Genomic DNA, 15,875 nt, shown 5'->3' on the forward strand with positions numbered 1-15,875 from the left:
GGGCCAGGGATCAAACCACCAACCTTCTGATTGGCAGGCAACCGCTCTACCACTGAGCCACAGCCGCCCCTAACCCTCCGGGGTCTCACACACACACACACACACACGCACACACGCACGCACGCACACGCACGCACACGCACGCACGCACACGCACACGCACACGCACAATTTTGGTATGCTCCGATATTGTTGTCAATTTGAACAAGTTCAGCTACAATAATATCTAAGTAGAATGTATTTCATAATTGTACTTTTTTTGAAATAAATAAACAAGTTGTAAAAAGTAGTTTTAGAAGCATGCAGGAATTTGTGAAAAAAACATTGAATTGATGAACTGTTTTGGTCACTTGAGGTGATTATGTGAAGTGTTAGGTGTATAACAGACAAACACTTTAATCTGCTAAATAGTTTTTTACTTTATTAAACAAATTTGCAATCTAACAAGAAATGTGTTTTGTGACCAAAAGTTAGCAGTGGGAGGGAAAATATGAAATATGCAAACTGTGTGTTCCTAGCTAGCGCAGGTTGAATGGGAGAGCAGAGAGCCTAGCAGGACTTTTCAACTATATTGTTCATAAAGGGGGGCACATCTTAAGAAAGCTTGGTGCCCGTAGACTGGACATTTCCCTTAGCTGTTGTCAGTAAAATGAACCATATTCCTGCCATCCTAATACTGAGTGAAGTTTATAAAGAATGAAGAACACCAGCAGCTAAGTTTAAATTTCAAGATTTGTGGCAAACCAAGATAAACAGAATACAAAACAGTTGTTTTTTAGTTTGTTTAAGAGTTGATACTTGCATGGTAACATGCTGTGTTTGTGCAAAACAGCGTGGCGATGAGAGACTGCATGCAGACAGAGCAGACTGAAATATTGCTTTCTCCAGGTTTATGCCTGTTGAACAGGTAAGTAAGTGTTGGCTTTTTACTCATAAAGGTGTCTTTGCACGTACAATGACGAGCGTAGCGTCAGTTGATCTGCACCAGGGGCTGTTCCTAATCCTATGTGTATTGTTCCAAGTCAAGTACATGCGCTGTGTGTTGTCACACACACACAGCCCTGCTCTGCGTGTGATATCGCCGTTCAAAATGCTGTCATCTTCCAAAATGCAAAGCTTGTATTCAAATAAATTACGCTTGAAGCATTTTGTCTGTTTTATCATGTGCGTAGTCCAGGGGGGGATCCTCCCTCAATACCAAAACTAATCGAAATGTGAATGGATATGCAAATGCGGGGGGCTGGGTTTGTGCTTTCCCTGTGGAAGGTTACCTGCATTGACTGAGTAATGTGAAAAGTTTTATTTTTCATCTAATTCGCGTAATTTTAAAAAATAAAATTATTTGGCAGGGACACATTGGAAAGTGTAAAGTATAAGGTTTCTGTCAATACTTTTGCCACGCTTGTGATAAAAACTTGAAGCTATTAATTTTAATACATGACATTTAGTTTTATCCTGCTGAGCTAGGGCGGCGGAGCTCTCAACTCCGGAGGGTTCATTAAGTGTATGTCAATACGTGGAATTGTGTGATAAATGCAATGCGATGTGCAGTCGGGTGTTTATTGCCAATGTATTCATTATTTTGTATTTATAGATCTCTGCACCTCTTTCCATGTGAATGCAGTTGTGTCGTGTGTGTAAAGGCACTGAGTTTGCATGTATGCAAAATGATGCTACCTTTGAGAGAGAGCAGCGTCCTCTCCAGTGAGCCGAGCGCTCCAGCCTCATCTCTGGCATAGATCTGCTGGAGGAAGCAGTCGGTGTGATGGCTCCACAGGGAGCACGCAAAGCTGTAGATTCCAGACGCCAGCTGCCAACATACACATAGACAGTAGAGTCAATCACACAAACAATTTTGCCTTACACATTCAACAAGGTCATTCTCGTGAACACATGAATCACAAATGTGTCTGCGCACCAGTTTAACGTGTGCAAACGGCACCTATAACGTCAGAGACTCACTCAGCTACACTGATGCCGAGGCAAACACAAAAGCATTTCCATATAATACACTCAAACAGAACAAACATAAGGGGCAAAGAGGGACATCCAAGTCACAGGTCTAATTTAGCTCTAAATTAACTTCCTATTACAGTCACTGCCATAACACTGTGCCCAAACCAATTACATTTTCTTCCATGAAGGCATTTCCTTTGGAGGCAAAACAAGACCATCAAAATGTAGACAAAAAGTACTCTCAGTCCCATCAACTGTGTATTGTATAGTCTGGACCAGAAGTTCAGATAATATAAATCTGCCATGGCACAATAATGAGCTTTGGATTATGCTTTGGTCAGTGTTTTCATAAAATGAATGAACAGAAACAGGTAAACAGTAGATTTCAGTTACTATTCAAACATAGTGGCAATGCCCCACATGAAAAGAAGTCTTTCAATAACACCACCTTTGAAAAAGTGAGGCTTTTCAAAGCTTGATGCAAATCACTGAGCCAGACTACAATCAATCAAGGCCCCAGGTGACACTGCACTGAAAATCATTATGAAACAGCACATAAAGAACTACAGCCACTGCTTGCCACACCTGAAAACGTAACCTTCACAAGAAACTACCGGTGTCCCCTGACAACAGCTTCCAGCTCCGTAACATGCAACTTCATATAAGTGAATTGACAACCTCAGTCCCCACTCCTGATAAACAAAAGTATGTCAGTTAAGGCTCTAATGTTATATTTTTAAAGTAGTCAGCCACCCAAAGCAAAGCAGTCTGTTATTGAGCTGACTACTGGAGATTGGGGAACCATCTGAATTCCAATTAATGACTTTTGTAATGAATCATGTCCGTCCATCTGTCTGTAAGCTCTGTAGTTGCATTATCTGTGTGTATCTGACTATCTTTGCATATGCATGGGTCTGTTCCTTTTCCCAACTGCAATCAGATACAACAGAGGAGCACATTTTCTTTCTCTATCTGCAAGCTGATTCCCTATTCCAGGAGGAAGAACTAGAGACCCAAAGTCATCCATAAAGAGTGCAGTTCATTTCATTTGACAATCTGCTTGTGAATACCCATCCGATGGGATATTGCTCCTACATTGCTACTCAAAAGCACAACGACAGATGCTGTCTATCACCTGCCCCCCACTCTCTCTAAACTAAAGTCACAAAAAGCAAACAAGCTCAACACCCTAATGTATTGTCTTCACAAAAGTGCAGGGCCTTTATGACTATCTCATAAGGTTTTAGAAATTTAAGCTGGCATTTTCTCATAAAAAAGTATTACAAAAAAAGTGGTATCTCTAAACATTATCACTTTTTTTTTTAAATATAGAAATGCAATTTGCATTAAATTATCACCTTTTTAAAGAAAGCACACTACAGTGTAGTATTATCAGACACTCTTTGTTACAAGAATGCAGTCTCTTGTATAGAAAGTATATGAATATATGCTACTATAGCTAATATATGGCATATATATACTGTATATGAAAGTCAGAACACAAAAAAAGAGTTTGTGCCTCAGAATAGTATTGTGTTCATGAATCTTCAACCCAGATCACAAACATTTTTTGGCAGATTCTGTAAGTGTTACAGAAAAAATATATGTATTGTTGCATCTCTGTGTGTTTTTAGGGAGTGTTTTGTGTTGGTTAAGTCAGTAAAGTAACAAAACTGTGTGTTTAAATAATATAGTACACCTGCTACTAGCCTCTGGGGAACACCAGATATACAGTATATACAATGGATGACGACGACAGCATCTGACACCAACCAGCCGGTCGGAATCAGGCTTGACAGACTTGCTGAGATCCACTTTGACGTGTCCCTGACTTTTATATTCATTTTGATGTGTCATCTTGTCTTCCATGCTGCTGCTGGAACAGCATTATCCATCAATTGTAAGATTGAGACTGCATACTCATTCTGTTTGGTGGCAATAAGAGTATTACTCAATAATATAATTTTAATTGTACCACTGGATTATGAACCACAGAAATGTGAAGCCTTTTGCATGTACTGACTACTTATGGTGCCAGCTCATGGTTCCATTTTTGAGATTAATGGTTTTTAAATAATTATTTTTCCCCTTGCTTAGCATTCACATTTTCATTTTATATTATGAGAGGAAAAGAATATCATTGTAAATCTCAAATTTGCAGTTTCAATTAGATTTTTGTATCCAACATTTGAAACATGTTGCAGCGACGGAGACCACAACAACTGTCATGGTTCCGCTTGAACACGGCTTGGTAGTGTTGCATTTCCTCCTACTCATTTCCAGATTTTCCTTCTCCGTAGTCTAATCCACAACGTTCCACATTCAGGATTGCTGCGGTGCCGCCAGATGTGACTCTTTTCAGCCAGATGTCCGTTACCTTCCGCTTTCTTTGTGTTGTAATTTTAAACTCTGATTGATTTATGAGGATTATGGTTAACAGGTCCTCAGATCTCTGCAAGGTAATCAAGACAACTAGCTACACTATCTGTAGAATTGGAGTTATCTGTTATCTGTACGAATAAAACAACCATTGAGTGTGCGCATGTTCCACCAAAACCAGTTCCTTCCCTAAGGCTATTTTCCAGCGCTTAGCACTGCCCAAGGACAATTGCGATTGGTTTAAAGAACTGCCAATCAACCAGACCACGATTTTCTCCCATTCCAGAATGCTGTGTAGACTAGCCAGACCTTCCTCCGCAGCGCTGTGGAGGACAGCCTGGTAACGCGAGACTACCTTTTCCATAAAAAAACATGAAATCAAGGAGAAAGTAAACTTTCCCTAATACAGCTTTCCGACCGTGGTCAGAAAGCACAGGGGAGACACTTTGTTTCTCCGTCTTCGAAGCAATCCCTGTCACTCTCTCATTCGCTCTACCACACACTCCCCACGCATACACACATGCCGGCTCTGCTATTCCCTTAAAGAGATACGCTAGGTTTCTGCGTAGAATCCCGCAGAAACATAAAACCTGCATAAGCCTCAGCAAGCGGGCCAGTAAAGCAAAGGGCTAGGAAATGAACTGCCGTCAAAGCAGACAAGCTAAACACCCACACACACGTAACAGTACTTGTACACATTGGGTTTTTTGTCACCCTTTTCAGCACAGTGTGAACATAAAGGGTAAAAGAGGGAGCTTAGAAATGGAGATACTTGCTGTCCAATGCCGATACATTTCTGTGAATACAAATCAAAGGTACCGTTTAGGAAAGCATTTAGCATCAAAGTCATCAATGCATCATTTAAAAAGTGGACTGTTTAATGAGGCTCAGACTGCCTTTGTTCCTCGTATTGCCTAAGGGCACACATTTTGGCATAGAGGATGCCTCTGCACGCGTCCAACTATTTGGTTTCTGCCACTGCCTTTGATGTCCACTGGTGTGTCTCTGTCACTCTAATTCTCCCTCGGCCGTCTTTCTGTTGGTCTGTTTGATATCTTATTCCTCTAAATCCCTTCTCTTCCTGACTAGTTCTCTTAAAGTCTTGTTTCTTTAAACCATGGCTTCATTACCTCTTTGAAAAAAACGTTAATTTAATAACACACAAACAACCCTCCTAACTCGATCTCTCTTACACACACAACTATCAACACATCAAATCAATTCCTAAAAACGTCAATCTCGCTCCAGACATATGAAAACAGACACACGTGCATGCAAAGAGAATCTGGCTGACATGGAGCTTAAATTTGACATGTCTCATACAGCAGCTAAACAGCATCTCCTACAGGCAAAGCGTGAAACTAAAAAACCTGCAACTCCCAAGAAAATCTTACTATTCATCTATTCAAAAGGTGTTGCAGGCAAAAGGGAGAAGAAAAAAAAAAAAAGGAACATGACAAAGTCAGAGGTCAAAATGCAAGAAAAGAAAGAAGAGAGCAAAGCTGCAAAGTTCAGCCAACAGAGTTGAACAAAAATGACAAGCAATGAGATACAAAAATAAAGTTTTTTTGGGTGTCTCTGTTAGGTGGCTAAAATAAGTTTTGCTGTGTGGTCCATTCTCCAGCAGTACATTGCATAGCTTCCATGACGGGAGTCCGGTCTGCTTCACTAAACTAGTGGCGTGCCGATCTTCATCTAGTGGTACAATGACTATGGATAAGATAAGTACTACCTACTTACAATCTGAGAGTGGAGACAACTGACAAAAGGCTTGAACTGTGGACTTACATCCTGGAAGAGTCGTCTGTCCTGCGCCAGACGTTTGGACGCGAGGGTTTTGGTGACATGATAGAAGGTTAGCAGTGCCCTGTGCTGCTGCAAGCCGTCCTGACCCTTCACGGACTCGAGAAGAATGGGAATGAGCTCTGGCCATTGCCTGGGGCAGTCCAGACGGGCCACCTTGGCTATCAGTACTGCAATCTGGGTCGCTATCTGTTGGAAAAGCACAGAGAGAGGAAAAAATGACCTGAGGCTTAACATAAACACAGCAGAAGGCAAAGCAAACTTGGTAAAAAATTGTGCTACATGTCACGTACCCACATTGTGGATCACCTAATATCATAATCAGTCACACAGATTAAGACATGGGGGGGAGGGGGGGGGGTCTCTGGGCACCTCTCGATTTGATTCCGAGGCCAACGCTGGAATTCCAAACCGATTATCAATGCAAAATGTTTTTATGTACATTTCCATGCGTGATTTAAAAAAAATATATAGACATATAAATATGAGTTTTAGATTTTGACATGTACAGTATTTGTCACACATGAATTTTAATGACATGTTTTGTGCACTGATTTTTTTATTTTCTAGTCATTCCATTCCAAGTCTTCAATATGCTTGTGAAAGTCACCTTGTCAGTGATCTTCCAAAGCAGAACTGGTTTCTTAGAACATGAAACATGGGGTGGTCAGATGTAATGTGATAAAGTAGATTAACAGCCTAGATGTGTTTTGCCTAATTATTTTATGCATATCCTATTATAACTTTTTTGTATCCTTTTGGCCATTTTTGTGTGTTTTTTTCTCTGCAACTCTAAGTTGTTGTCCATTGTCACATCCTCTTTAAGTCGCTCGGTTTTCTGATTTGTACATGTCTGTAGACAGTAACTTTTAAATAAAATAATCAACACATAACAAAAACTTCAATCAATTATTAACTTATCAGAATAGAGCTTTGAATCATTCTAGAGAGAATTGCAATGCATCTAAGAATCTATTTTTTCCCCACCCATATTAAGTTGCTGTTCAGAACAGAGTAGACTCTTACAATTGAACACCTTTAAAAGCTGATTTGTTTACACCATATAAGGACATATGCTTACTTTGACAGCTGTGGTTCACATTTCCTGCCAAAAAACTTCACTTTTCACAGTTTTCATCTGAAAACAAAGTAGTAGCATAAACACCCAGTGGTTTAGTTTATTTGTATCCACATATTACAGATGTGGTTATTTGTGGTGACAACAGATATACAGTTTCATGTAGTTTGCGGTGATGTTAAATTATGTTGCAAAATGCAGAGAAGCGATCCCTACATTTTGTTCACATAATTGTAGACAAAGTTGATGGTCCTGTAACAACCATAGAAATCAGACAGTTACCTTGTAACTTGTTTTGATCCCCATTATTGTAATTAAGAATGGATTGCATTGTTGCTATAGAATATATGCTTCAATAAAAACCACCTTTATGCCTTCAACAATCAATTTGACTAAGAAATAAATAAATCAGTGTGCATGTAAATTTGATTTCCAATTATCAATAAGTTATTAAGTTTTTTAAAGCCAGGTGAGGGCATTAAAATTTGCCTGGATTATAGAATGTATTTAATGTAAACTGACCACAGAACACTGATTCTGGGAGGCATTAGCTCATTCAGTAGGGACATGGCTTGGCTGGAGAGGTGCCAGTTCTCTTCCTGGGCAATGCCAATGCCTTGAGCAAGGCACCAAACCCCCAACTAAACTATGCGCCTTTAATGGGCAACCCTCCTGACAGCACTCCATTGCATGCATAAGGTCCTGTTTGTGCATATTTCAGCCTGTGTTTGATGTGTAACACCACCAGAGGTTAAAATAATTTCACCTTGCAGGACAATAAAGTAGGTCTTCTACTTCTTATTCTGAAACTCACACACAACCCTGATTGATAAGACAAGGAGGGGCAGTGACTGGCACATCACATATAATGTTTAAATGGATTCAATGGAGGGCTGTCCCTCGGGGATACACAAGCTGTAGAAAGCAGGATGGATGGCTAACATTCAGGGCCACTTGCCATGTCCCTTCAGACCGATGTGTTACACACCGTTTGCTTTTGAATTGTTAGGGTGTTGCAGCATTCCCCTGAGAACTGTTTAGCAACCTTTTTGACCCTCCTTTGAAGTCCCCATATGCACAATCCAATGTTTTTAATTATCCTTTCTAACCTTATTATTTAACTGTGTAACATTAACTTATATTCATTGCTTAAGCCTATTTAGACTAGGGCTAGGACAATTAATCGAATTTTAATCAATTTTGACTTCCCACAATCAAATTTGCGTGATCGAGCGATTTATTCTTTTAAAGCGTCATTTCATAGAACGCTCCGGGTTTTTGCAAAGCCAATCTACCGCTCCGTAAACCTGTCTGCTCATGAGCCAGTCAGAGTAGTTCCCTGCACCCCGTGCAGATTAGTTTCTAGATGTAGACAGTCACAGAGGACAGAGTAACGGGAGGAAAACTCAACAGATAGCAGTCTGTTATATATCGGTCTTAAGGTTTACCAGTTTACCAGTAAACGCAACATTTTGTCCCGTCTGTTGTTTTTCAGACAACAGCGGTGACCAGTGCTAGTCTGTGCTAGTAGCATCTGTTAGCTGTTAGCTGCTCTAGGACGCACCAGTGCTAATGTCCTCGCATCCGCTGCAATGCTGTTTATATTGATATGGTTTAATTTTGCGTTACATGACCCATTTCGTCTGTAAAGCTGTGCCTGTGTTGAATCTCTCCTCTTACTCCGCGCCCGGCCACACAGCGGGCCGGTCCACACTTCTGACATTTGTCCACAGTTTTAATTTTTTATTGACACAGCTGTATATTGTTAAGTATGAGGGGCAAACCTGTATTTGTACCAGTGTTTCCACTGGTAACTCTACTGCGGCCGCCATGGTGAAAAACACACAAGAAGTTATTGAATGCAACTAACTGCAGTTGGTAGAGTAACAGCATGTGAGACGGAACCTGTTGGACCTGGGCCAGAGATGTGACCCATGGCCAGAATATCATAGTTCATAAAAATGCAGTGAAGATACAGACATTTCATACACACAACGTGTGTATCCGCCATTCGACCCGTGCTGGACCCGTTCATTATGAGTCAGCCGTCTCTCTGTGAGTAGCGTCCATCACACTCCCTCTCGCAGTTATAAATAGCCTATGTGACAATAAAATTTATTTTGGTTAAAATCAACAAATAACTGAGAATAATCGCGATTAAAATTTTGATCAAAATAATTGTGATTATCATTTTGGCCATAATCGTTCAGCCCTAATTTTGACCAATTTGGGAAAGTTTAACTTTTGCATGTGTGTAGTAACCGGGCTTGCCATTTTTGGCATACAGGCCTCTACTGTTTTAAAATAGTGAACTTACGGGAGGTTGTCATTAAAGCTCAATTAAATCAATTTGGTGAGGTTGGTGGCTGCTTCACTGATGTTATTTGAGGCATGTACGTTTTTTTTTTTTTAGTGTGGCAAAAATCTCTATTATCAAAGTAAAGGCAATTGAGTCACTGTTAACCTAAAGAATGTCATTACAGCCAGATTGAATAAGGCAAAATGTTAACATTGTCCCTAATTACACTTGCTGTGTATTTGGAAGGGATGGGACCTAGTTGGTCCAATGTTTGCGTCATTGCCTGAGCATCTATCAAGGGCACACCGGCGTTACAGAGCAGTCGGGATCGTAACAGGATGGTGTTTTAAGCCGCTATAATGTATTCCAATAGACACTCTGAAAAACTCATCGCTAAAACACACCTTTACACATTGTGGTTCTAAATGTGAAACAACAGCCTTCTCAATGCTAGCGGTGGGTACAAAACCTTTTATTTTCCCAATGGAAAAACTTCTCTTTACCTCCTAAAGACAAGAATAGAAGTTGGAAACATTACCCTCTTTTGTTTGGATAGAACAGCTTGTCTGATCTTAGAAGCAATCAGAAAACAGGTGGTTGAAATACCAATGTATTTCACAACACCTGCCTTCACACCATTTTATTATTAATAACAACTGGGCTTCTGAAGGATTATTCTCTCTCTACCTCACTTCATGTCTTGTATGCACAACAAGGCAATGTAGCACAAAAAGGATTATTTTTAGAGTCTACTATACCAAATTCTACAAAGCAATAATTACTTATATTCAATGAATTTTGACATCAGTTCAGGTCCACTTATAGTGGAGTGCTCTTGCATGTTTAAGCCAAGCTACTACAAAAATCTAAAGTTTGACCTATAACAAACTAGTTACAATATTTAAGTGTCATATGCTGTTTAAATTGTAAAGCCCTTTGAGGCAAATTTGTGATTTTGGGCAATATAAATAATAATGACACTACTGTAACTTTGATAACAACGATTGCAGATCTAGTGTTCATTATGAAGGATAACACATTTCAATTTAAAGCTTCTGCAAGTGTATTTTCACACCAGCATTTAATCATTACAGTACAACCTAGCAAGTGAAATAGACTTGCAAAAAGTGGTATGTGCTTTTAGACAGTTTCTTTGTATATTTTCTGTTTTTTTATACCAAGTAATCCAAACTACCACACTGTACCAGTTTATAAGGTTGAATAAGACGTCCCATTTTTTCACTAACCTGATTGACAGGCTCATTGAAGTTTGTGATGAGGCCAGCACGCAACGATGTCTTCTCCTCTTCTGATAAAGCACTGTGAACAAACCAGTGAGATGTTCAGAATAGGTCCGAGGGTCAAGAAAGAATGAAGAAGAGCAAGAGTAACATCTAACGATATCTAATAATATCTAGAGTTGATAAAAAAAGGAAAAAAGGCAATTATGCAATAAACACACAATGTGTGTCGTTTACAAGAAGGACACCTCTCAAGAACTCCGTTCAACTGATTACCAGTGAAACACACTTTTCAAGCTTTGCCTGTCCAACTAATTAGCACAGTTGTGCACCACTTGGGGTAGTTTTATTAAATGGATTTAAGATTATGTTCCATAAGGATTTAGGAAGACAAATGCAATGCCAAGTTTGGAGCCATCTCATGACAAGGCGACAGTGCCAGGGACTGAGCAACCATTTTACATTATAATAATATAGCATTGTTGAATGTAGCTCACATTCTAAGAAACTCCTTAGAATTTAATTTCCGATTCTGGGTTTGCACACCTCAGACTTTAATATGGGGAAGATATGTCAAATATCACATTTATCTGCCAAGTTGTTATGGGATCAATTAAATCTCTTTATAACACTATAGGGCAGGACCTTCCAGCTGCCTGATTTAATCAGTAAGCTTTGGATAAACCTGCTCTCTCCCAACTCAAACATAGTAGGGATGTGTGTGCAATAATTTAGCCCGGTCGGCCAAATTCAACTGCTGCTGAAGCTAGACGGAGCGGGAGGGTGTTTGATGTGAGGAAGAGTGAGGAATAAATCATGCAGTAACCTTCGGCAGAGAGGAGGTATGGGTGGAAGACAAATTACTACCGGGGAGAGTGTGAATTAGTGAAACACGATTTACAGCAAACAGATTCTGGGATTCTGGGAGTGAGGCAAATTTTAATAAAAGATGGGATGGGAGATTAAATGCCTTTTTTTGTATTGTTTTTTTTTTTTTTATCAAATTTTTATTGTATTTTCATACAGACAATGAACAACTAATGATGTTCAGCCACTGAACACATCGTAACATCAAACCGCCCCCCCCCCCCAACACAAATATATATATATATATATATAAAATATAAAAAAAAAAAAGAATAGAAACAGAATTAAACACGGCAGCTAAGATAAGACAAACAGTAATATCTAAGAGAAAATAAAAGAAAAAAATACATAAATAAACAAAAAAAGAAAAGAAAAATGGGAAAAACAAGGCAAATAGGGACTAGAGGGACAGTTCATATGGATTATATATAATATTGATTAAAGTAGATCAGATATATGCAGATAACGGACCCCAAGGATCAGAATGAGCCCTTTAATGCTTCAACCGCAGGGAGCCACATGTTCACATTGGCCTCTCTGGCCCCATTAGTATGGGCTGTTGACAGCTCCATATACGTATGTGACATCGATCAAAGTTAAAACCCATTGTCTGATGGACAGAGTGTGAGGGGGCTTCCAGCACATTGCGATCATTTTCTTAGCAGCTGTCAGACCTGCCAACATTACACGTTTCTGACATTCAGGGATTTGAAGTGCAGAAGGACCATTGTTGGGTATTTGTAAGCAAAAGAAACCAAAAATGACTGGGCGAAAAAGAAAATCAAGAAAGGCACGATAGGATTCACAGAGTAAAGTTATCCCAATACAATAGAGGGACTAGAGGCCTGCACAGGCCCAAAATGGAGGCCCTAGCCCGGTCCTCTTCTGAGACACTCAGGCCCTGGTCCAGCCCTTGTCCAACAGCTAATCAGAATTTTTGGCCCAAACCCTGGAGCCTGTGTTGTTTTTACCTCCTCCCTATAACACAGCCTACACTACTGCTGCAGCCATTCAAATACTTCAGTTTTGTTTAAATGAAAAAGTGGTTCTATTATATTTCTTCATTCACTTAATTTAGAAAAATGTTTGGAGCATTATTTTGTTTGTTAATGTTTTGTTTTTTTAAATGACTACTGTTAAAGCTTTAGTGAGTACATTTTTCATATTATAAAAATGTCGGCTTCATTCAAGCCATAGCCACATAAGTTGATACAAAGCTAATTAAGACTATCAGCTCCACAAAACCCTCTCTGGATTTCTCAGTATGTCCTGTGCACGTATGATCAATTTAGTTTCCTACAATAAAATTCATAGATATTAAGCACTTTAACCATATAACTACACATTTATTATTGAGAGAATAAACATTATCGGCCGATATTATGCATTTCCCGATCTATTGGTATCGGCATTTATAATTGCTGATATTTAAAAAAACAATGTATTCATTCGTCAGAATCCTTTACAATGACAAATAAATGATTCTGATTAATGAATATTTAAAAAATAAAAACGGACTTTTAATCATACATGTTATGAGTTATGAGTATTGGCGTTGCATAGTCTGACCACCAGAGGGGGCTCTACGACAGCCCTGTTGGCAACACTGATTTTTTTAAGTTTGATATCTTAAGTTTGAACTGTTATACATTTTATTTATCAGAACTTTGATATATTTTGATGTTCCTCTGTTCTGTTGTGACAATAAAACAAATTATCATCATATTTTAGTGAGAACTCATGAATACAAAATAACTAATGTTAGGGAAATCTGTTTATTTTGTAACGTGTTACTGGATTTTTTTTCTTTAAATATATAAATCGGCCAATATATTGATATATCGGATTCTTAAATAACCAAATATTCGGCCTTAAAAATCCTTCATCGGTCTGGCTCTATGTATTATGACCACCATAGTAGCCTTTAAAGGCATGTTTGACAAGCGCGACAGTCGCGGTAGCATGGTCTTGTGTTTCCACCGGCGCAGCACATTTCAAAGTTTCTTTTAATTTACTGGATGTCTAAATCATATCATATATAATCTGGAATAACTATATTGGCAAATAGGCCCAATGTTCAACCCGCGTGTGAGCTATGACGTGAAAATTGGCCAGAGGCCCAGCCCAAGGAGCATAAATAAGTCAGGCAGCGTCAGCCTCTGGCTAAAATGCAGGGCTCTGGGTTGGGCCACATCATCTGTTGGTGGGGATACATTTTAAACGCACAGTAAATACAAATCAGTATAGTTTATCTTAATCCAAGGCAGGTTGTCTAAATGTTTTGGATCTAGCAAGATGTCTCTGCTTGGGCAGTTTTTCAGTTGACAATTTAAAATATGTTTAATACAGAATAAAAGCAGATTTGGTTTGAAAAACTTTATTGTTACTGTAGGAAGCTAAATTGAGGTTATTAATACAAGAGAAATCTCTCATTCACATCCACTTCTGCTTGCTCTGAAGGGTCATTTAAGTTTGTAAAATACACAGCCGGTCACACAGCAGGTAGGAACAACTTTCTAGTAGGTCTGGGCGATATAGACAAAATCAAAAATCACAATATTCTTGACCAACTACTTCAATGTAAATATTGCGTTGACATTGTATGAACTATATGTGCGTTAACAAAATGTTATTTACACACTGAGATTTTTGGATAAATATTCTCCAGAAATGATTTAATGACTTAGTGGGTAAAGGTAAATAATAGAACAGCTAGAACAATCTGGTAATTTCAGAAAATGACATCCCTTTCCTGTAATACAGCCTTTAAAACCAGGAAAATACAACACTTGCCATATTACGATATTTCCATATATCCAAAATCTAAGACAAAATCTAGTCTCATATTGCGATATTGATATAATATCGATATATATTGCCCAGCCCTATTTTAATGTGTTTATGTTCTGCAGTAAATTGCTTTGATTCTTTATTTCAACTAGCACATTCATTTTGCGGGGTGCATTTTGGTTTTTCTCTGTTAGATATGTCACTCTTTTTTTCAGGACATTCAAAGCAATGCAATAAGTATTTAAAAAGCCTTTCAGGGAAAAAGAGCAGGAATAAGCATGCCTGTCAGCATTTGTTTTAAAATTATGCAAATGCATGCATTCTGGACCTGGCTTATATAAACTTGCGGTGTCTTGTAAGCTTGTGTGGGCTGGGCATGCTTGTACGCATGTCACTTACAAAAAAAACTAAATTCAAATGTCAAACTATGGCACATTATATTTGCAAAAACAAACGATTTCGGGAGGCCTCTCACAACAGTGAAAAGTCAAGGTGAATGTGCTCCGTGGAAAAACACCCCAAAATACACTCACACAAAACATGCAAAGGAAAAAAAAAGCAAATCATTACTGTCATGAATGTTTTCTCGGTTGCAGGGCAATTGTTCTGGTGAAACTGAAAACTGTCTGACTGCAGACAGAAACTGCTTCGAGGTACACCTAATCACTGATCCGCAATTTATAGAAGTTATTACTAATTGACCTGAGACTTTCAAAAAATGTCAGTTTCAATAATTGTGTTTTTTAACCTGTACCTTTCTGATGTGAAAATGAATGCAACAATTTAACACCTGACTGCCCACAGAAAAAATGGGTCTGGTTAATTCTGGCACTAACGGTCTAATCCGGCTCGTAGCATTTATTGTCAAACGCGCTTTCTGCTTGTGGCCTTCATCGGGGTCATCACCATCAAGATGATTCTGATCAATGAAATGATTCTGATTAATGAATATTTAAATATGTATTAACTTTGTCCACCAGAGAGCGCTCTACATTGTCGCTGTTGGCGACACTGATTGTTTTTTTTGTTAATGTTTTTTGTAAAAAAAAAAAAAAAAAAAATGAGTTTGCATTTTTATACATTTTATTTATCAGAACTTTTATATATTGTGATGTTCCTCTGTTCTGTTAAAACAGCTAAAAAAAAGTATTATCATATAAATTTAGTGAGAACTCATAAATAACTACAAATAACTGTTAAGGAAATCTGTTCATGTTTTGTAACGCGTTTCCGGAATTAACTTTTTAAATAAATATCGGCTAATATAACGGCATATTGGCTTTTTAAATAACCAAATATTTATATGGGTATTCGTTATTGGTTGGGCTCTACAATAAGTGTATGGCGTGTTGACCTCTTTAGACCTTTCCCTTCTCTTGGAGGAAGGTGAAGTTGTGACAGAAACTCCTCTGCTTCTGCTAACACTCTCAGAATCAGATTCAGAATCAGATAAATCTTGCAT

At 38.6% G+C, this 15,875-nt stretch overlaps 1 protein-coding gene across 1 annotated transcript in view; it reads right to left on the reverse strand.

Annotated features, from left to right (window-relative positions):
• Positions 1-15,875, reverse strand: part of ipo11 (importin 11) — a 152,455-nt gene that overhangs the window by 128,833 nt on the left and 7,747 nt on the right. Inside the window, exons 4-6 of the mRNA XM_032516504.1 lie at positions 10,763-10,835; positions 6,124-6,327; positions 1,678-1,810 (exon numbers count right to left, since the gene is read on the reverse strand). Of these exons, the coding sequence (XP_032372395.1) occupies positions 1,678-1,810; positions 6,124-6,327; positions 10,763-10,835 (410 nt within the window). The remainder of the gene's footprint in view (positions 1-1,677; positions 1,811-6,123; positions 6,328-10,762; positions 10,836-15,875) is intronic.

Source organism: Etheostoma spectabile, chromosome 5 (assembly GCF_008692095.1).
Source record: "Etheostoma spectabile isolate EspeVRDwgs_2016 chromosome 5, UIUC_Espe_1.0, whole genome shotgun sequence".
In the NCBI taxonomy this organism is placed as follows: domain Eukaryota; kingdom Metazoa; phylum Chordata; class Actinopteri; order Perciformes; family Percidae; genus Etheostoma; species Etheostoma spectabile.